The 22028-nt window shown below is 35.4% G+C and overlaps 1 protein-coding gene across 1 annotated transcript; it reads right to left on the bottom strand.

Annotated features, from left to right (window-relative positions):
• Nucleotides 1-847: 847 nt before the first annotated feature.
• On the bottom strand, nucleotides 848-2885 carry LOC138881314 (uncharacterized). Its single transcript, XM_070161527.1, has 6 exons — nucleotides 2787-2885; nucleotides 2154-2708; nucleotides 1814-2052; nucleotides 1465-1655; nucleotides 1347-1375; nucleotides 848-1240 (listed from the first exon to the last, which is right to left on the bottom strand). The coding sequence occupies exons 1-6, from the start codon at nucleotides 2883-2885 to the stop codon at nucleotides 848-850; spliced, it is 1506 nt and encodes a 501-aa protein (XP_070017628.1).
• Between the last annotated feature and the right edge of the window lie 19143 nt (nucleotides 2886-22028).

The raw sequence follows: 22028 nt of genomic DNA, 5'->3' as shown, positions 1-22028 counted from the left end.
CTTCCTTTCCATTTGTCATGTTAATGACTTTACAGGGACTAGTAAGGGTTCTCCAACTTGATCTGCCTCAGCACTCTTCTCACATGATGGATAATATTCATTAAAAATAACATGGACACTTTACTCAACACATTGAATCCGCTTATTATATATCTTCTAAGCCTTGCTTTAAGAAGAATAGCCCAGAAATATTCCTTCATCGCTCTTGGTTTGGATTTTTCCAAGCTGATCCTTTCCATTATTGAGAACATATCATTTGCACCCAAATGTTCTTAGGTGAGTTAGCTTGGGTTTCCTTCCATTCAACAATTCATACGGGGTTTTGTTCAGAAGTGATTTGATCATGCACCTATTCACCAAGTAGCAGGCTGTAATGACAGCATCAGCCCAGAAGTGCTTTGCAATTCCACTGTCGATCAGCATTGTTCTTCCCATTTCTTCCAGAGTTTTGTTCTTCCTTTCTACTATTCTATTTTGCTGGGGAGTTTTGGGAGCTGAGAAGTTGTGTGTGATTCCATTTTCATTGCAAAATTCATCAAATTTGACATTGTCAAATTCTGTCCCATGATCTGATCTAATGCATGCGACTCTAGACTCCATCTTCACCTAGATTTTCTTCACAAAGGCCACAAACACCTCAACAGTTTCATCTTTGGTTCTAAGAAATAGAGTCTATGTGAATCTGGAGTAGTCATCTACTATCAGAAAAATGTATCTTTTTCCTCCTCTGCTTGGCACTCTCATAGGTCCACACAGATCCATATGCAGAAGCTCTAGTGGCTTTGAGGTGCTCACATCTCTTTTAGACTTAAAAGAGGACTTCACATGTTTTCCTCTAGCACAGGCATCACAGACTTTGCATCTTGAATTGTGACATAGGCAGACCATGGACTAGGTCCTTCTGAATTAGTTTGTTCAGAAGAGAAAAACTTGCATGGCCTAGTCTTCTGTGCCATAGTTCAACTTCATCATCAACAGCTTTCAGAGAGCTCAGATCACCACTCTGTATGGACTCAAAATCAGCGACATAGATGTTCTTGTATCTTTTGGCCACAAGTACTATTTCACCGATCACAAGATCAGTGACTGTACATATTTTGGACAAGAATTCCACCTTGTTTCCTTTATCACAAATTTGAGAGACACTCAAGAGATTGTACTTAAGGCCATTTACATAGTACACATTTTGAATAGAATGAGTGAGTGACTTCCCGACCTTTTCAACTCTAAGAATGTACCCCTTTTTACCATTTCCAAAGGATACACTCCCTCATTACAGGGCTTTTAGTGAAAGAAAGTCCGTGGTGTTCCCAGTCATGTGTTTTGAATACCCACTATCCATGAACCATTGTTGACCGCTTCCTTTCATTGTTCCCTGCACGGGAAATTAGGAGTTATAAGCAAGAGGATGAATAAGAGTTCTCTTAGTCCATGCAGGTAATGTGCATTTTTTGTGAGTGGAACCTGGTCCCTCTTTTGTAGTCACCATTTCAGCAAACACTATATTTTTCTGAACCAATTGATTCTTGGCCTGGACATCTTCCTTGAAGCGCCCAGTGTTCCCACATCGGGTACAAGGCCAGTTATTAGAGACAGTGACATATTTAGTGTGAGGGTTGTAAGGATTTTTCTCCCTTTGGAACCCTACTCCCTGCCTGTTTTCACAATCATTAGTATGCAAGGCAGTGGTAGCTTCTGAGGACTAGGTCCATTTTAGGAACTTTTCAAGATCATTCTTTACTCTTTCCAAATTAGTTTGGAGAAGCTCGTTTTTCTCAATCTCATCAGACATCCTAGATCTCATAGCTTTCACCTCATTTTCAAGCCTAATGTGTTCCTCACTGCTATCTCCTTTCCCTTTCCAGAACTTTTAGGTTTTGACTTAATCCATGGTTTCACTATTGTTTCCCTTAGGTCTGCAATTTCTGCCAACAAATCACTCTTTTCTTTTCTGAGGATTTTAGTGGTTTTCTTATGGTCAGTAACTACAGCCACTAAGTCGTCTCTAGTTTGTTCAGATTCTCCTAATTCTAAGGTCAAAGAATCCCTATCCTCCACAAGACTATGAAAAGAGTGATTAATACATCAGCTAAAGACATGAGTTTTTTTGGAGAATAGGATTTCAGATTTCTCTGAACATCCCTAACATTTACCTCTTTGTTGCCATTGTCTTCATCATCATCTGATTGAGCCAACAAAGCAAAAGTTGAGGCATATCCATTCTTTTCGCCTTCAACTTTCATCATGGAACTATCACCAGTATTAGGTTCATCTTCAGACTCACTAGATGAATCCCCCCATGCTGCAAGAGTTTTTCTCATCACATTTTCATCATATCTTTTTCTCTTAAAGTCCTTGAAAGAGAATGGGTTAGTCTTAGCTGTTTTCTCATGATGGTTCTTGGAGAATTCTTGCTTCAAAAGAGGACAGTCTTTCATGAAGTGTCCAGGCTTTCCACACTTGTAACAAAGATCACAGTTTCTTGGTCTGTTAGAACTGTCCCTTTTTAGCATTTCTCTATTTCTTCCGACCATCTTCTGAAATCTTTTGGTTAAGTAAGTCATGTCACTGTCTTCCTCACTTGAATAATTGTTATCTGCTTTAAGTACAAGGTTCTTTTCCTTCTTTGGTTCTCTTCTTTCACTATTTATCTTTCTCTTCAACTCATAGGTCTTCAAGTTTCCGATCAGCTCTTCTATGGTTAGCCCCTATAAGTCCTTTGATTCAGTAATAGTATTCACTTTGCTTTCCCAAGAGCTAGGAAGAAAGCTAAGGATTTTCCTTACTAGCTTGTTTCTGGGAATAGTTTCATCAAGGGAGTGTAACTCATTTATGATGGAAGTGAATCTTGTGTGTATATCTTGAATGGATTCATCGTCCCTCATTTTGAAGAGTTCATACTCGGTAGTGAGCATATCAATCTTAGACTGTTTTACTTGTGCAGTTCCCTAATGAGCAATTTCCAAAGCTTCCAATATCTCCTTGGCAGTGTCATATGTGGAGATTCTATTGTACTCTTCAGGTCCTATTCCACATACTAGAATTTTCTTGGCACGAAAATTCTTCTCCACAACTTTCTTGGCTGCTTCAATGTACTCTTTACTGGTTTTTACCATTAAAAATGGAAGTTCCTTTAGTACCTTGGTTGGAACATAAGGACCATCACATATGATATACCATAACTCACAATCCTCAGCCATGATAAAATCGTGTATTCTTTTTTTTCCACCACCTATAGTATTGTCCATTGAACTTGGGTGGTCAGTATGTAGATTGACCTTCTTCCAAATTTGGTGGAGTAGCCATGAGGATCCTTCCTAGGTGTTACCCTAATAGGAGAAACCCGCTCTGATACCAATTGTTAGGTTGTATGAGTCCACTAAACAGTAGATTACCTGGTCCTCTACAAGATTCTGCTGAGAATGTTAATAAAACAATACGTAAATAAGGTAGAGGATTTTTACGTGGAAAAATCCCACACAAGGGGATCAATAAATCATGACCTACACCTGTAGACTTTCAACTTCACTAACTTGTAATAACACTATTACAAGCCACTTTGCAATGACTCTGTTATAAAGGATTTACTCAACTAACTTGTGGTACTCTAACTACAAGCCACTTTGTGACTTTCTAGTTATAAAGACTTTTACTAACTTGTGATGCTCTCACCACAAGCCACTTTGTAACTCTACAATTACAAAGACTTTTGCTTATGACTAAATCTAGTCACAACATAAACTCAAGGAGTTTATGAATTTACAAGAGGATTCCTAATCAAACGCTTCTAGCTAAGCATTTTAGGAGATACAATAAGTATAATCACAAAGTTACAACTCAACTAGGACAACAACAACAAGCTATCTTTTAGGAACTGGTCCGTAGTTGCGTTCAACTTTGTTCTTCAAGCTTGTGAGGATTGATTTCTCTGTTTTGGAAAGAAGCTTGAATGAGAAACTGAAACCTTCAAGTGATGTTTTGTATAAACTCATTGTAGGTACACCTTGATCACATCACTTGAAATGATGTGAGCACTTTATTTGGTTAGAGAATGAGTGGGCGCTGGAGACAGTGCAGTGCGGCAGAAACAGTGCAGTCAGTCACTTCATTTCCAACTATGACCAATCGACTTGTACTGTGATGAGGGAACCACAAGGGTATCAGATCCTTGTTTGGGTTCCTAGCTCCTGAAGCTGTGGCAGTTTACCTTTAGCTTGGAATTCGTTAAGCTTGCAGTATAGTCCAAGTGGGTCAGGTTCCCTATCTAGTTCTTAACAGTAAGTTTGTTAGATCATCAAAACGTAAGGCAAGAACATTTAAAACCTATCACTCCACTTACCGCCACCTCAGAAATCACCAAGTAAAGGTACAATTGCTCATTTGCCTTCGTACTATGCAGTAGGGGCGTATTTGATAGGTACCATTTGAGTTCTTCCAAAGCTTGTTGGCATTGTGGGGCCCAGGAGAAATTCTTCTTCTTTTTTAATAGTAAGAAGAATCAATGGCTTTTGACTGAAGACCTCGAGATGAAATGGCCTAGGGCGGTTATTCGCCTGGTAAGTCTTTGGACGACCTTCACGTTGTCCACCATGGTGACATCCTCTATGGCCTTGATTTTATAGGGGTTTATTTTTATTCCTCGATTGGATACCATGAACCCTAGGAATTTTCCTGATTTGACCCCGAATGTGCACTTCTTTGGTTTCAGCTTCATGTCGAAGGTCTCCTACAAATGTTCAAAATAGTCTGGTGCTCGCAGGGACTTGACTAACATGTCGTCAATATAAACCTCCAATGATTTTCCTATCTACTCTTCGAACATCCGATTTATTATGCATTGATGGGTGGCACCGGCATTTTTTAATCCAAATGTTATTACATTATAATAGTAGGTGCCAAATTTAGTGATGAAAGAAGTCTTTTCTTGATCTTCCGAGTCTATCCGAATTTGGTTGTACCCGGAATAAGTATCGAGAAAACAAAGCATCCCATGCTCGGTCGTTGCGTCGATCATCTGATCAATGTTAGGCAACGGGAAAGAATCTTTAGGGCATTCCTTGTTCAGATCTATGTAATTTACACGCATTCTTAGCTTATTTCCTTTTTTAGGTACTACCACTACGTTAGCTAACCAATCCAGGTATTTAACCTCCCGGATGGACCTAATTTGAAGGAGTTTGGATACCTTGTCCTTGATGAATGCATGATTGACCTCGGACTGCATCCTCCTCTTCTGCTTAACCGGATGGAACTTCGGGTCCAAACTCAGCTTATGAGTAGTTACCTCCGGCGGGATCCCTGTCATGTCAAGAAGGGACCAAGCGAAACAATCTATGTTAGCTTTAAGAAAATTAATGAGTTTTTTCCTAAGCTTGAGGTTTAACCCCGTGCCGAGGTATACCTTTCAATCCGGTTGGTATTCGATTAGTACAACTTGCTTCAACTCCTCGGCCGTCGATTTGGTGGCATCGGTATCATCAGGAGCTATGAACAATCTCAGAACTCCGTAATCATCGTCCTCATCTACTACCTGTTCCTCCGATTTGGATGAGACCGACATCGGTGATTGCTATTTAATTTCTTCCTTTATGGTCGGCTCTATGTTTTTTGATGCCAAAATTACTGGTACTGGTATCATCTCGTCGAAGCGTACATCTCTTTTGTGGTCGGGTGCTCTACATAGATCATCTTGACTCCTCCTGGCATAGGGAATTTCAATGCCTAATGCAAGACGGGGGTACCAACGTTGTGAGCCCACAGCCTTTCGAATAGGGTATTGTACCTCATGTCCCCTTCGATCATGTAGAACTTCATCTCTTGGATCATCTCGGTGGTGTTAACTGGTAGGGTTATCTCCCTTTTAGTAGTTTCACATGCCATGTTAAATCTGTTCAACACCCGGACTGCCGACACTATTTGGTCTTGCAACCCCAATTGCTCTACGACCCTCAATATAATGTTGTTGGTTGAGCTACTGGTATCAATCAACATACGTTTAACTCAAGATTTATTGATAGTACGGATATTACTAGTGCATCATTGTAAGGATGTATGATGCCCTCAGCGTCCTCAACGCTGAACGAAATGGTTCCCTCCGGGACATAATCTCGGGTGCATTTTTCCCTTGTGATAGATACTTTACTGTGATTTATCATTGGGCCATGGGGTACATCGACCCCTCCGATTATCATGTTGATGACGTGCCGAGGATCCTCTTGTTTGGCCTATTTACTGGCACCTATGTTCCTGAAGTGGTTTTTGGTCCGACCACTCAGGAATTCTCAGAGGTGTCCGTTATTGAACAACTGGGAAACTTCCTCTCTTAATTGTCCGCAATCCTCGGTCTTGTGGCCATGAGTGTCATGATACTTACACATCAAGTTGAGTCTCTTTGGGTAGTGTCGGATTGCAATGGTCAAGGCCACTTGGTTTCCTTGATTTTCTTGATAGCTTATACGATGCTGGAAGCATCAACGTTGAAATTATACTCTGATAATCTTGGTGCTTCCCTACCCCCTATCGGCCTGTCAAAACCATTTTTCTCATCATACCTCGTCTATTGGGCCCTCGATTGCTTCTCTTTTCGTTCCTTATAGGGTAACACCCGGACCCGTTTCCCCTTTCATCCTCTATATGGTTGGTACCGATCCTGTATCGCGCTTGGCTCATGATCGATGGCTCTCTTAGATCTGTTGTCAGCTCTTATGGTATAAACAGACGTAGAAAGGGCTCCGAGTTGGTCGTCCTCGAATCTGATCTTTGACTGGTACCTGTTATGGACGTCGACCCAAGTTACCGCCGGATACTCTACCAAATTTTGTTTTAGATATTGTGAAGCCAAGGAGCTTCAATGGTTAAGTCCTTAAGTGAACACCTGAACAACCCAATCATCCGCAACCGGGTCCATCCATTCCATATGGAACCTTGACACTAACTGCCTAAGCATCTCGTTATCTCTTTGTTTAACCTTGTAATGGTATGATTTTCTCGTTTCGATCATGATGGCTCTGTCATGAGCCTTCACAAAAGCATCTGCAAGCATAGGAAATGAGTCAATGGAATTTGGGGGGACAAGTTGTGATACCATATTATTGCTCCTTTTGACAGAGTCTCCTTGAACTTCTTCAATAACACCGACTCGATTTCATCATCTTCTAAGTTGTTTCCTTTGATGGCACATGTATAGGAGGTCACATGCTCATTCTAATCCGAGTTCTATTATATTTTGGAATATCAGGCATACGAAACCTCTTAGGGATTGGCTTTGGTGCCGCACTTGGAGGGAAAGGTTTTTGGATAAATTTTTTGGAATTCAGTCCTTTCAATATCGGGGGTGCTCCCGGGATTTGATCGACATTGAATTGTCTATTTTCACCTTCTTGTCGTTGGCCTCAATTTTCTTCTCACCTGATTTCACCTGCTTCATCAATGCTTCAAGTATTTTCATTATCTCGGGGTTTACCCCGGGTTCAGCTTCACCCGGCATCTTGGTAGTTTGTTCGTTTCTTCAAGTGATCTCCCGGGATTGTTCGAGCTCGACCCTAATATGGATGTGGCCTTGATTCTGTAGTTGTGTTATTGCTGCATGTTGAGCCTGCAACATTTCGAAGATTATCCGCAGGCTTACCCTTTCACCTTCGACTTGGGGCGTTTCTCGAGTTATTGGTCTAGGTCCTCCGCGAATGCTGTGTTCAGGATCAGTTGGCAGATTGACGTCGATAGCCACCTGCGAGTTGGCATCGACCGGATAGACAATTGGGACTCCTTCGGGATCAGTAGGGGGCACCTCATTGCTAGGCACCAGATTATTGTTTTCGCCATGATAGCCAGATTCAGCGTCAACGTTCAAGTGCGCAGACTGAGTGACATTTTTAAGTTGATATGCAATCAAGATTTTAAAGAACAAGCATAAAATAGAGTGTGTTATGGAGATTCGTATCAAACTACCATTATTATCCTTAGCCTCACGGTGGACGCCAAACTGTTTACCCTTAAAAAGGATAACAATTAAATTTGTATGCGATTTTAAGGATACATGGATAGATTCAACACAAATGATCTAGAATATTAGATAAACGAGTTATAGACAAAATGAACTAACAAGCCAATTGTAATATCACGGCCCGACTTGAACTTAATTTAACAGTAGTTTTGCCTTCGATCAGACCCTTAGTTCGAAGCCACTTATGAACGAAGAACAAACAGTAAAATAAGAACTCTGCAATAGTTAAAGTAGAAAAATAAATTTGTATTGCCTTGATTCGCATGTTACAATGTGTTCTATTAAAGATAGAGCTTCTCCTTTATATAGTAGGAAAGTTTAATCCGTAGTACAATTCTAAAAAGGGTGAAAACCCTCCTTTTTCGTCAATTTTCATAACCAACACCTGGCGAGATCTGTATCGTGATATCCGATTGGGTGCGGATATCACGGCCTTCTGTTAGTCGTGCACAATCGTTTGCCATATTTTTCGAGGTCTTGGAGCTCGTTTTTAGTCCGGGGAGTGTTGCTTCTGGATGCCCGACGATGAGCATATCGTTCACCTATTATAGGTCTCGGCACGAAAGGCTCTAAGTCTCAATTTCAACCTCGTATGCTCGTCCCCTCCTCCGTCTTCCTCGTCGGGAAATCGGGTAAGCATTGTTTCCGATTTTACCTGTATATAGTCAGAAATATGGATTCCGCCCATTGTTTCAAGTGTATAGAAAATTGCTTTTGATTTAGTGTTGACTTACTACCTAGAGAAAACTCATTAAAAAATAACCTAAGATCGTGTCTTCCAACTTGCAAAATAAAATAATGCATGATGGAGTTACAGTCGTCTTTATATATAGGTAGACAACTCTTAGTAAAGCTATGATAAGTTAAGTGGGGTGATATGGAGCGGGATGATTATACATGGTGGTGAGAGTAGATATTGTATGAATTTGATTTTGTTTAGAAGTAGCTGGTGGATGATTCTGAGTGATGGTAAGGATCGGATGACGGGGGTGGAGAGCTAGGCATTTGGGTCATGGGTGGTAGACTGGTAGGGTAGGCCGAGGTGGAAGATAATTGAATTTTTTTTTTTTTTTGCTAATAAAGATACAGATATATTAAATTTTAAACAGTACTCTCTCCGGTTCATAATAAGTGATAATTTTTTATTTGGCACACCTATTAAGAAAATACGATCTTCTAGAGAAAAAATATGTATTTACTAAATTAACCTTAATTAATTGTTACATTGTTGAAATATATAAATAAGGGCAAATAAAATTAATTCCTTCTTGATTATATAGATGAACACATATTTATGAATACATATTTTGGACAAAAATAAAAAGTAAATTGTCGCTTATTGTGGATCGGAGAGAATAACATCATTACAAAGTGGAACCATTCTTGATACAGTAACGTTTGAATAATCCTTATTGAAAGTAGTTAAAACAAAGGGCGGGGTGGACATAAAATTGATAATGTGTTAAAGATGAAAATATTTAACATTACTTTGGAGGCTAATTTTGATATTGAAAAAGTGGATGTGGTTGAAATTTAACAAAGGCCGTTTGGCAATGAGTTTTTTTTTTTTTTTTTTTTACTTTTTTCCAAAAACAACGTTTGGCCATAAAAATTTCAATTTTCATTTGAAGATAAATTTTGAAATTTTTCGAAAATTTGGAAAACTCCAAAAATTTATTTTTCAAAATTTTCACTTTAGATCACTCAAAAAATTCAAAAACAACCCAAAATTATATTCATGTCCAAACATAACTCTAATTTTCAAATGCTATTTTCACTTAAAAAAAATCACTTTTTTTTCGGAATGTTACAAGAAATTCTTATGTCCAAACGCCCAGTAAATAATAGCTGAAAAATGTATATATAAGTGAGATAAGCACCTTAAAAGAAACAATAGAGACAATAAAAGAAATCGCTCTTTCGTGAACGATTTAGATCCAGTATATGATAACACATTAAAATTAACTGAAAAATATCAGCCTAATCTAGAAGGACTTACCAGCTATATTCCTCAAGGAAAGGCGGACCAAACAATAATAAAATAGAATAATACTTTAATAGTATTACTTTTAGAAAATAATAAAAAATTAGATAAAATTATTAAAGAAAAAGAAGTAAAGACTGAAGTAGAAATTCCAAAGTAGACGATTTAATAGAACAATTAAAATAGTAGAAATAACGCCGCAAAAAGACAAACTTAAATTAAGAAAACCCCAAAAATGAACCTTTTTTCATGTGGGTCAAGAACAACAAACTAAGAGAGATCACGGATGAGTTTTTCAGATAATAGAATAGGTAATATATGTTAGCAAGAATTTTAACTAGGAAAATGCAAGAAGAAAATTAGCAATTAGATGAAATAATAAATGTAGACAAAGACATACAAATTTTTCAACAAAATCAACTAAGGTACTCAACCCAAAAATGTTATATAATATAGGACACTTTTCAAATAATTCACAATTATATAAACATTACAAAGAAGAATATTTATCAGCCATAGAAAAAAAAATTGCAACATTAAATTTAATCAACCCAGAACCAGTAAGACAAATAAAAAATTATAAAAAGAACTTAATACATATGAGATTAATAGTAATAGGATTAAAAGGACTAACTAGAAAGAATTTAGGTACTAAAGTATTAGTTGTAGTATATGATGACAGATGATTAGATCAAAAGAAATCTATAATAGATTTAACAGAAGTAGACATGACCAATAATGAAGGAATATTCTATATTAGTCCAAACTTTATGATAAACTTAGCAGAATTTGAAAAAAAAAATTAAAATAGGAATACACACTAAAGGATACAAAGAAATGAATAATGAAAATAATCTACTAATTTGTGTAGGTTTCACAGGAAAAATGGCAACTAATAGTAATACAAAATTTAAAATTAAGGTAGAAGGTGTAGTAGAAGTAATGTGAAATAAAGGAATAAAATTAATAAACCCCATAAAGATAAACACAGAAGAATATGCAGGATTAGAATGGAATCTAGAAGATTTTGCAAAGCCAAAAATACTCAAACCAGAATCTCATTTAATGTACACAAACTCAAAGGGAGAAATGTCAATTAGGTTTACTAATTATAACTATACTACCCATAGAGAAATAGATGATGGAACTGAAAGTTCCGGTAGAAGATACTGAATATATGAATATTGAAATAATACAAGATGAATTTGAAGTAGACATAATATTAGAAAAAGCAAGGAGACTAGTTAAAGAAAATAAAAATAGGACTTTCCAATGTAAAAGATGTAAACTTGAAAGATTAACCTTAATACCAAAGGAGATTGACTACGACAACGGACCGCAGTTTATATAGCACATGACACGTGAAACCGAAGGCGAGTAAACGGCAGGTCAGGCAACGACAAATACCGGATACAACGAATGTGATCAACGTTGGGTAAATCCCGAGGGGAGCATATATAATGGGAAGAGATCAAGGGTTTGCCATTAGATAACATTCAATGAGGGAATATTCTTTAACTTAAATGAGCGACCGTTGTAGAGAATATTTGCATTCATTGCCTGCCGTTATATATTCATCTATGACTTTTTTATTATCATTTAAGAGGAGCTTGATCCTAAGACCTAGCTTCCCTAGGTAAAACTATAAATCGTATGCTCAACAGCCATTGTAGGGACACGGAATTCTTTGCCAACATATGTTATATTTTCGTTTTTCTTTTAATTAAACAACTTCAATTGCTCTTTATCGTTGCTTTCATTTTTGTCCTCGGAGGCATTGTGCTGGGAGTCATGCTTGTCATCTTCTTTAAATTCAATTGCTAAATATCACTTTTAATCTTATTTTATTTAAATTATTTTTGGATCAAATCAGTTCATTTGTCTATAAATTACGTAATAAATTTTAACTATACCGTTTTACGTGTAAACAGTTAGTTTAGGTGAAAATACAGTAACTGCTTCTCAGTTCAAATGTCGATATGAGTCATATGCGAGAGTTTGTATTTGGATAAGCTGTTCATAAGCATTTTTTTGGTTTATATGCACGTTTAAAAAAGATATTGAAATTGCTTAAAAGGCAAGTGATTATAAAACTAAAATGAGTTAAAAGTCATAAGCAATTTATTTCCTTTCAACTTATAAGTACTTTTAATTTGATCAAATCCATTATATTTTTTGTAATCTCGGAATACCTTTTCCAAAATAAAACTTATAACTCCCTCTCTATTTCATTTTTGTTATTCGTCCTTCTCTTGTAAAAATATTTTAAATATTTATTTGTAAATAGCAAGGATATTTTCCTGGCGTTGTAATATTTTTTAATCAAATCCATCAAAAACATCAATTTTATGAATAAATATTCAAATAATGATGGCTTTTTTATAAATAAATCAATTTTTGTACGTAAAAATACTTTTCCACAATGGATGCTTGTCAACTAATTTCCAACCAGTTAAGCAAAAGAAGCCTTATATCCATTTCTACTTTGGTTCATTTCATTTGAATGCTTAATAATTTGTCTTAAATCAAGGGTTCCGTAGTTCTCACGCTTATCCTTTATCTATTATGAACTCTTAAATTCAAGATGACTGAGGATTGTAAATATTACTAGTAATATTTTTGTAGAGTCCATATATGTGTAACCAATTTCTGAAACAACTATTACACTGTAATAGTTGTTTTTCATTTATATTTTATTCCATATATACAGTACTAATATGTATATTTTTTATTTATATTTTATTCCATATAAAATAATATATTTAATTTCGCATAACTTAATGTATGTATTATTTAATATAGCTGACCAGTCCCTGCATAACAAATGCAAGAATTATATAGAGATTATGCTAAAATTAATTATTCATATTTTATTAACAAAATAACTCGTAAGTGTACTAACAATGATTGGACTATAGTTCAACCGATTGATGTCGCTTATATTGATTATTCACTTCCCATGTTTTCTAATTTTTTCACAAGTAAAGAGAAGTCCTCTTCAAAGATAGGAAGTGCTTTTGGTCACTTATTTGGAAAAAAGGTGCCTATTGTTTATTGCATTTCTATCATCTTTTCCAAGGCAATTTTCACTTTCTCCCTAAGCATATTACTTAATTTCTTCGGCGGATCATTATGAGAGGTGGCAAATGGGTGGATTGAGATGATTTTGGGCGGGCTAAGATGGGTTAGGTTAATAAATGAGTTATTATCCAATCTAGTTCAAAATATACTTGGGCTAAGATAGTTTGGATCAATATGAGCTAAACAATGAGTCATAACCCAACCCGCCTAACTTGACCCATATTTTAAAAACATGTTCATCTTGCATTAATCTCTGAGCAGATTGAATGAGTTTGGGCTCAAATTGTCACCCCTAATTCTGACACATCCTACATAGTATCATGAACTATATAGTTCATGATACTTTTATTTCGTTATTGAAATTATTTTTAGTATTTGAGATTTACTAAAACATCTATAAATTAATTGGTTATAATTCGTGTTTTAATAATTAAAGAACATATATCCAAATGTAATACTTTTCTAGAAAACTATTTTGGCACAAATAGCCAAACACAAGTCTTAAGGAAGATCACTTTTGAGCTCACGGTCAAAATTATTTATATTCGGTATCCGTAAAAGTATATTAAATTTATATATTTTTATATATAACATAGAGAGTACAATAGTTTCAGCTATATTTTAAGAGCGATTATATAGTGTCATTTTTTTAATTCTTAACCCATTCGAGTTGGACAATAAGCGAAAACTTTTTTTAGTTTTGTATTTCCAATCATTCAGTTCTGCCAAGGATTGGGATAGAATTTAGGGGCAAGTGCACAGATAGCCATTCTTATGGATGCTATTTAGAGATTAATAAGTATTTATTTTATCCAAAATTTTTATATTAAAAATTTAACTCAGGACAATTTAGGATATTCTTGTCCTGAAAAATTAAACTGAAAAACTGAAATTCATGACGCACGAGCTAATTTTTACATAGCAGCCCTTTAAAGTGGCTACATGATGTCATTCTACAAAATTTAGCCCCTCGGCCCAATATTTGACTCGGGCTGTCCAAGGGATATGCAATTAACATAGGGAAACTTTCGACGTCTATTGTGTTTTACACATCTAACATATGCCTTTGCATCATGTCCTATTTTTAATTTTGATTTGCATCTTGGCCTCTTTATTTCATTGCAAAATAATGAAAGTACTACTTTTCTAAACTTTCCAAGAGGAAGAAATAGAAAATACAAATAAAAAAATCATAGTATTTAAAAAAAAAAATTTAAAAAAAGGACATTGTCAGACCTTTAACAACAGATCTCAGGTCATACACAAAAACCCTTAAAATCCAAGAAGAATTCATTAACCCTATATAAAATAAACATGTAAAAATACCACGGTATATCAAGTTTTCGGATTGGTCATTCAAAAATAGCTAGCATTTACGAAGTCAATGAAAAATAGCCACTATTTTGCTGCAACAGAGACCGGTCCATCATAATATACTGGAGTTCGGTGCACTTGTGTATGAACTCCAGCATATTATGCTGGACCGGTATATTTTGCTGACTCCAGTATAATATACTGGAGACTGGAGCACCAGTGCTCCAAACTCCAGTATATTATACTGGACAATTATACTTGCTGGAACTCCAGTATATTATGCTGGAGTTCTAGTGTGCTTATGTTGGAACTCCATCATATTATGCTGGAGTTCAAGCATACTTATGCTGGAACTCCAGTATAATATAATGGCGTATTTTCCGGGTTTTGAACAGTGTTTTCGCTTAGATTTATCTTTACATGAAAAGTGGCTAAATTTCGATTACTTTTAAAACTGGACTATTTTTAAACGACCAGTTGTAAATCTGGCTATTTTTGAATTTCTCCTAATAAACACCTACACATCAACAATAATAACGTATCCAATATATTCTCATAGTATAAAAAATAAATACCTAAACAAATAAAAAAACTAATACTATTATTAAATATTATTATACAGCTCACTTTACTCAACGTTAAGTATAACCTTAGCATGAGCACAAAATTATGGAATATTGGCAGAATTTTTAGCAAATTTAAAAGTGGGTCAAATTAACGGTGTTGGGCGGTGGTCGTAGTCGATGGTGAACGGTTATATATATATATATATATATATATATATATATATATATTATGCGTGGGAAGACCAATGTCCTTTTTTTTCTTATCATTTTATTTTCTTATTTTACCCTCTTGGAAATTTCATTTTAAAAAACGAGTGATTTTATTATTTTGTAAGAATATAATGAGGTGAGGGCGCAAATCATTGATAAGAAGATAAGGCAAGGTGCAAATAACACAAGACGGTATACGTCAGAAGTGCAAAATGCAGTAGACCCAAATTTTAGGGGAGAAATTCAAAAATAGCCAGATTTACAACTGGTCGTTCAAAAATAGCTCAGTTTCAAAAGTAATCGAAATTTAGCCATTTTTCATGTAAAGATAATTCTGAGCGAAAATACTGTTCAAAATTCGAAAAATACGTCAGTATATTATGCTGGAGTTCCAGCGTAAATATACTTGAACTTCAGCATATTATACTGGAGTTCCAGGATAAGTATGCTGGAACTCCAGCATAATATGATGGAGTTCCAGCATAAGTACACTAGAACCCCAACGTAATATACTGGAGTTCCAGCAAAGTATACCGGTCCAGTATAATATACTGGAAGTTCATACAAAAGTGCTTGAATCTCCAGTATATTACGCTGGAACTTTCCGTGTGTTGGAGTTACAGCATAATATGCTGAAAGTTCATACACAAGTGCACCGAACTCCAATATATTATGCTGGAACGGTCTCTGTTGCAGCAAAATAATGGCTATTTTTCATTGACTTGGTAAACGCTGGCTATTTTTGAATGACCAGTCCGAAAACTGGCTAGACCGTGTTATTTTTACAAATTTTAGTAAATATGTAACTATGAGTCGAGTATTATTACTTTTAGTCCGCGGCATAAACTATTTACAGTCGGTAGTCAACACATGTAAGTTACTTGTAATTACTAACAAGTGAGATAAGCACCTTAAAAGAAACAATATAGACAATAAAAGAAATCACTCTTTCATGAACGATTTAGATCCAGTATATGATAACGCAATAAAATTAACAGAAAAATATCAGCCCAATCCAGAAGGACTTACCAGCTATATTTCTCAAGGAAGGAGGACCAAACAATAGTAAATAGAATAATACTTTAATAGTATTACTTTTAGAAATTAATAAAAAATTAGATAAAATTATTAAAGAAAAAGAAGTAAAGACTGAAATAGAAATTCCAAAAGTAGTATATTTAATAGAACAATTAAACAGAGTAGAAATAACGTCGCAAAAAGACAGACTTAAATTAAGAAAACCCCAAAAATGGATCTTTATTCAGGTGGGTCAAGAACAACAAACGACAAGCGATCACGAATAATTTTTTCAGATAATAGAATAGGTAATAATATGTTAGCAAGAATTTTAACTAGGTAAAGACAAGAAGAAAATTAGCAATTAGATGAAATAATAAATATAGACAAAGACATACAAATTTTTCAACAAAATCAACTAAGGTTACTCAACCCAAAAAATATTATATAATATAGGATACTTTTCAAATATTTCACAATTATATAGACATTACAGAGAAGAACAGTTATCAGCCATAGGAAATAAAGTTGTAACATTAAATTCAATCAACCCAGAATCAGTAAGACAGATAAAATATTATAAGAAGAATTTAATGCATATGAGCTTAATATTAATAGGATTAAAAGGACTAACTAGAAAGAATTTAGGTACTAAAGTACTAGTTGTAGTATATGATGACAGAAGGTCATATCAAAAGAAATCTATAATAGGTTTAACAGAAGTTAACATGACCAATAATGGAGGAATATTCTATATTAGCCTAGACTTCATGATAAACTTATTAGAATTTGAAAAAAATATTAAAATAGGAATAGAGACTAAATGATACGAAGAAATGAATAATGGAAATAATCTACTAATATATGTAGGTTTCATAGGAAAAATGGCAACTAATAGTAATACAAACTTTAAAATTAAGGTAGAAGATGTAGTAGAAGTAATGAGAAATAAAGAAATAAAATTAATAAAACCCATAAAGATAAACCCAGAAGAATATGCAGGATAGAATAGAATCTAAAAGATTTCGCAACTATTCATTCTTGTCATAACTTTGTGTTGTATACACAGTTGATTTATAGAAACTCATATTATTTTGTTTTAGTGGTTTTTGTATCTGTATATGGGTACACTTTTCTTGTATTATTTCCATTATATGTACAACATATAATGAAAATAATACAAGAGTGTTCTTTCTTGTATATGGTTATCTTTCCAATTTCTTAACAATTTTGATGGATTAACCTATAAATTCCTAGGAGAAACCGGTTAAGTCAAAACCCAAAATTAACCATAAATGGGTATATATGTTAACCGTGGCCAGGGTGAGGTTAAAGAAAAAAGAGTTAAGAAAAGATTTATTTCTTTAAAAAGTTGGGAAGAAGAGATGAACAGAGTGAAGAATTAATAAAAAAAAGAGTATAGAAGAGGTAATTTTAGTTCATAATTTTGATAATACTGTAACAATATAGGTTTACAGAATAAGAGAGAGAGAGAGAGAGAGAGAGAGAGAGAGAGAGAGAGAGTACCGAGTGGGATTTTACAATATAAGACTTTAATCACAAAATTTCTTTTAGACTTATTAGAAATGGATTGGGACTAGAACTAGTCGATTCCATTAATTCTTTTAGACTTATTACAAATTTTGTTTCCGTTTCTTCATAACTATCTTGTATTTCTTCAAAATATTTATCAAATTTTTCTGATTTTCTTTGTGAAAAATTTTCTGCTCTATATCCCCAATTATCTGTTTTTAATTCGCATATGGTCCCATATGAAGTTGACCACCTCGCGCTCACCGATCTTTTGGTAAGGACATGCTTCAACTCATTTAGTGAAGTAGTCACTTAAAACTAAAAAAAATCTTACCTTGGCGGGACCCGAGGACAACACCGAATGTAAGAGTTCCCCGGTTGGTGTACCAACTGAGCATAGCTTTAACACTTGTCACAATTCTAAACGAACGACTTTGCATCCTATTCCATCCGAGGCCAATAGTAACCTGCCCCGATCAACTTTAGAACTAACGAATCTACACCGGAGTGATTCCCGCAAACTCCTTTGTGGATTTCCTTCATCACGTAATCTGCCTCCGAGGCCCTCAGACATCGGGCCAATGGTCCATGGTATGATCTCCGGTATGCCCATCTACGAGGTAGTAACAAGCCGCATTGGTTTTTTCCTGGGACGCCTTCGGGTCGTCAGGTAATTTGCCATGCCTAAGGTACTCCACAAACTCTATCACGACCTAAATTGATCGGCTGCAATGGGCACCCGATGCCTTACCCAACCGAGTACCAATATAATGTATCTTCCCTTATCATACCACCATGGATAAATGGGCCAGAAGGGCTGTCATGATATAACCAGAATAAAATATAAGGGAATACTAGACATAGAACGACCCAACATGTAATACAAACTTATACATGTGCCATACGGGCCTATAAGACAAAAATGATCACTCGTACACTGAACATAGGCAGACAAGGCCATACAATCTTTCATATATATGACATATGACTACAAACCTCTAAGAGTACATAAATATCATAAAGGTCGGGACATGGCCTCGACATACCAATAAATATATGTCTAAATCATACTAACCAAATAGGCAACTCTAGAGCAAGTGGAGTGCACCAACACCTTCCGTTGAGCTGATAGCCTACTAGGAGGACTGTCAACCTGTCTATCAGTACTTGCGGGTATGAAACACAACGTACCTAGGAAAAAGGAACGTCAGTACGAATAAAATACCGAGTATGTACGGCAAGAAAGTATAAATAAGAATAGTAATGTAAAGAGAGATAGAGGAGATATAATCTGTAGCATCTAAGTGCATCTCAGGGCTACTGACATGAAATGCATGATACATATATATATACATAAACTTTTAAAACATACGCCTTTGTAGGCATCGTCATCATCATACCGTACCCGGCCTCTAAGAGGACTCGGTAAAAATGTACCCGGCCATCATAAGGCTTGGTAGAATCGTACCCGACCACGTGGAGCTCGGTAAACCCAACTGATCAGTGGTTTCACAATAGATGCGTACCCATCCAACTATAGTGCAGCTCGGTAGAGTAAAGTAGATACATATATAACGCATGTTGGACTCATGGAATCACATTCTAAACCTTTCAGAGTGACGCAAGGTCGTTGCTCCTTCGATTACATTATAGAAATCATACCATCAATATGAACCTCAATATAATTCAAGCATCATACATACATTCTTAGAATAACTTTATAAGGAAAGAAGAACATGGACAACCTTAGTTGCTAGGAGTAGATTCGTTATGAAATAACGTATCGTTTACGTACGTTTCACTTTAGATCATGCCAAAAGAAATAAGGAAGTGACTTAATATAACTTAACTCCTTTGAGTCCTTAATACCTTCCAAGCAATTCTTCAAATAACTCAACTCAATCTACCATAGCATAAGGAGATTCAAAATCAGTGCTAAGTAAAGGCTAAGTCTGCAACTTAAACTAGTAGCTCGTCTATGTAAATTTGGGCAGCTTCTATCCTGTAACAAGGGCCTCCTCCAATACCATATACCAATAACAACAACTATAGAAATCCATCAACATATAAATATCAATAACAAGATACCATATAGCAACAACAAGTCACAACTACTTCAAGACGAGCGGCAAACTCCGATTGGAATCCGTATACCCCATATCACCCCTTATAGACTTCTTACTTCAAATTAACAGTATCATTAACATAACAATGAAGTCATTAATCAATTATTCCAGCCTTACACCATATATTTATAACAACGAAAACAATCCATAACTCCAACTATCCTAAGTTAGCAACTTTATTCACTAGTTCATGTCTAATCCATCCACTTATCTTAATCAACATCAAGATAACCTTAATCACATGCAATAACACAATATACATACCTCCTACTGTAGATTCAAATTAAAATCCAAGTTATATTTAGCTTACAACAATCCTCAATGGCAATACAACACCATAGAAGTGACTTAAGCTAATCCAAGTATTATCTTGTAGTTTATCATCCTAAAAAACTTAACCAACAAACAAGCAAGCTTAAGCACAATTAGTAGGATGTTAACTCACCTTATAGAGTAGCAAAAACTTAAAATTTTAGCCAAACACATCCCACAACTATCCTTAATGACAACACAACCTCAAAGAGGTGTTGTTCTTCACTAGAACTAACTTTTGATGATGAAATATGGTGTAATCACTTTGGAATCACTTCAAACCTTTATAGTATCTATTTAGGAGGGATAAGAGAAGTTTGGAGATGCATTTGACTCGCAAAATGAGCAGAAAATAGGCATCCAAATCATTTTTAAAAGTAAAGTAGGCCGAGCACCTCCTAAGTGGGTCCCATGGGAGCTGCTTGTGCAGTCTCGCAAAAACGCAAATATCTCTCTACTCCGATGTCGTATTGATAAAAAGTTTAATGGGTTGGAAACAATACTCATAGATCTTAAATTTTGTAGGTATACCATCAAATAATTTAAATTATATTTGGAGGAAAGCTCAACTACATTTGACCTAATATTCAGCACATTATGAATGTAACTTGTGATGACCTTTGCCAACTTTTATTCCACCACTTGCTTGCCTTCAAAACGTAGCAAATGACTATCATACGAATAAAATAACTTATATAATAACCTTCTTATCATGTTAAAAACCCTAGTCTCACCCTAAAGTACATGTTATAACATTCTAAACTTGTCGACTTTCGACGAAACTTATTTTCTTCAATAGGTCTAGCTTTTAAGCTTTCCAACCCTCTTGGTACTTGTTATTCATGATCTTAAATATTTTTAACCTCCAAGGTAACATGATTAACTTACTTTATATCCTTCCTAATATAATCTTAGTTCTGAACTTACATCAATTGACTTACAATGTACTCTCACGTATGAAAATATGAGGTGTAACATCATTACACCCTTTGGAACATTCATCCTCGAATGTTGACTGATGCACTTATCTGTCTCTTAAGCGATAGCTCTTACGAATAATTTAATATTGTGTTTCCATCTGGGGAGTTGTTCTGTGAATAAATATAAAGGCTAGGGCATTCCCCCCTTTAGGCCTCTTTCTCACACCACAACTTGTGGTCGAAATTCTTCCAATCTCATAACTGTTTCTACCTTATTTTATGTAGCCTGTACGATTCTGACCTTGTATTTCCGCCTATGCGACTATTCTCTCCTTTTTCCCTCCAACGTTTAGCCAATCTCTAGGCCTTACTTTGGGAACTTTTATCCATCTATGTGACAAGTTGTCCCTCTGGGAATCTATAGGTTTACTGAAGTTCTTCACTCGGTACTTTGTTGAACTTATGACTATTGATATATCTTGTTTCATAACCTCGGTTATCTATCCTTATGGATTTACTATATCTAGGTAGATCGTACTATATCATAACACTTACTTCAGTTTATTATTACCGAGATTCGCAACCCAACTATAGGTTACGTTGTTGCTGCTTATCGTATATGTATAAATCTAAGTCCTTTAATGCTTCCTAAGTACTGTTCATCTTAAGAATGACAGTCTAAACTCATCTCATACTTTGGAACTTTTATCCATCTATTGGTGATTCACCGTAATGTTGATCTATAATCTACCACTAATAACTTGAAACCTCTTACGTAATACATTGTCACTAAGACTCACGTCGCATCGAGGAACATTTGAAGTGATTTTCCCGATCCACCTAGGGATGATACTATACTTCAATAACCGTATTTCATAGCATCCCAACGTGATTCATCTTATGGGGGGTTATTCTAATCCCATACAATTAATGAAATCCCTTTTCTCAAAATTATTACTCAAT

The sequence above is a fragment of the Nicotiana sylvestris genome, chromosome 11 (genome assembly GCF_000393655.2).
Source record: "Nicotiana sylvestris chromosome 11, ASM39365v2, whole genome shotgun sequence".
Lineage (NCBI taxonomy): Eukaryota > Viridiplantae > Streptophyta > Magnoliopsida > Solanales > Solanaceae > Nicotiana > Nicotiana sylvestris.
Note: the sequence above shows the minus strand (reverse complement) of the source record. Positions and strands in the feature narration are given on the sequence as shown.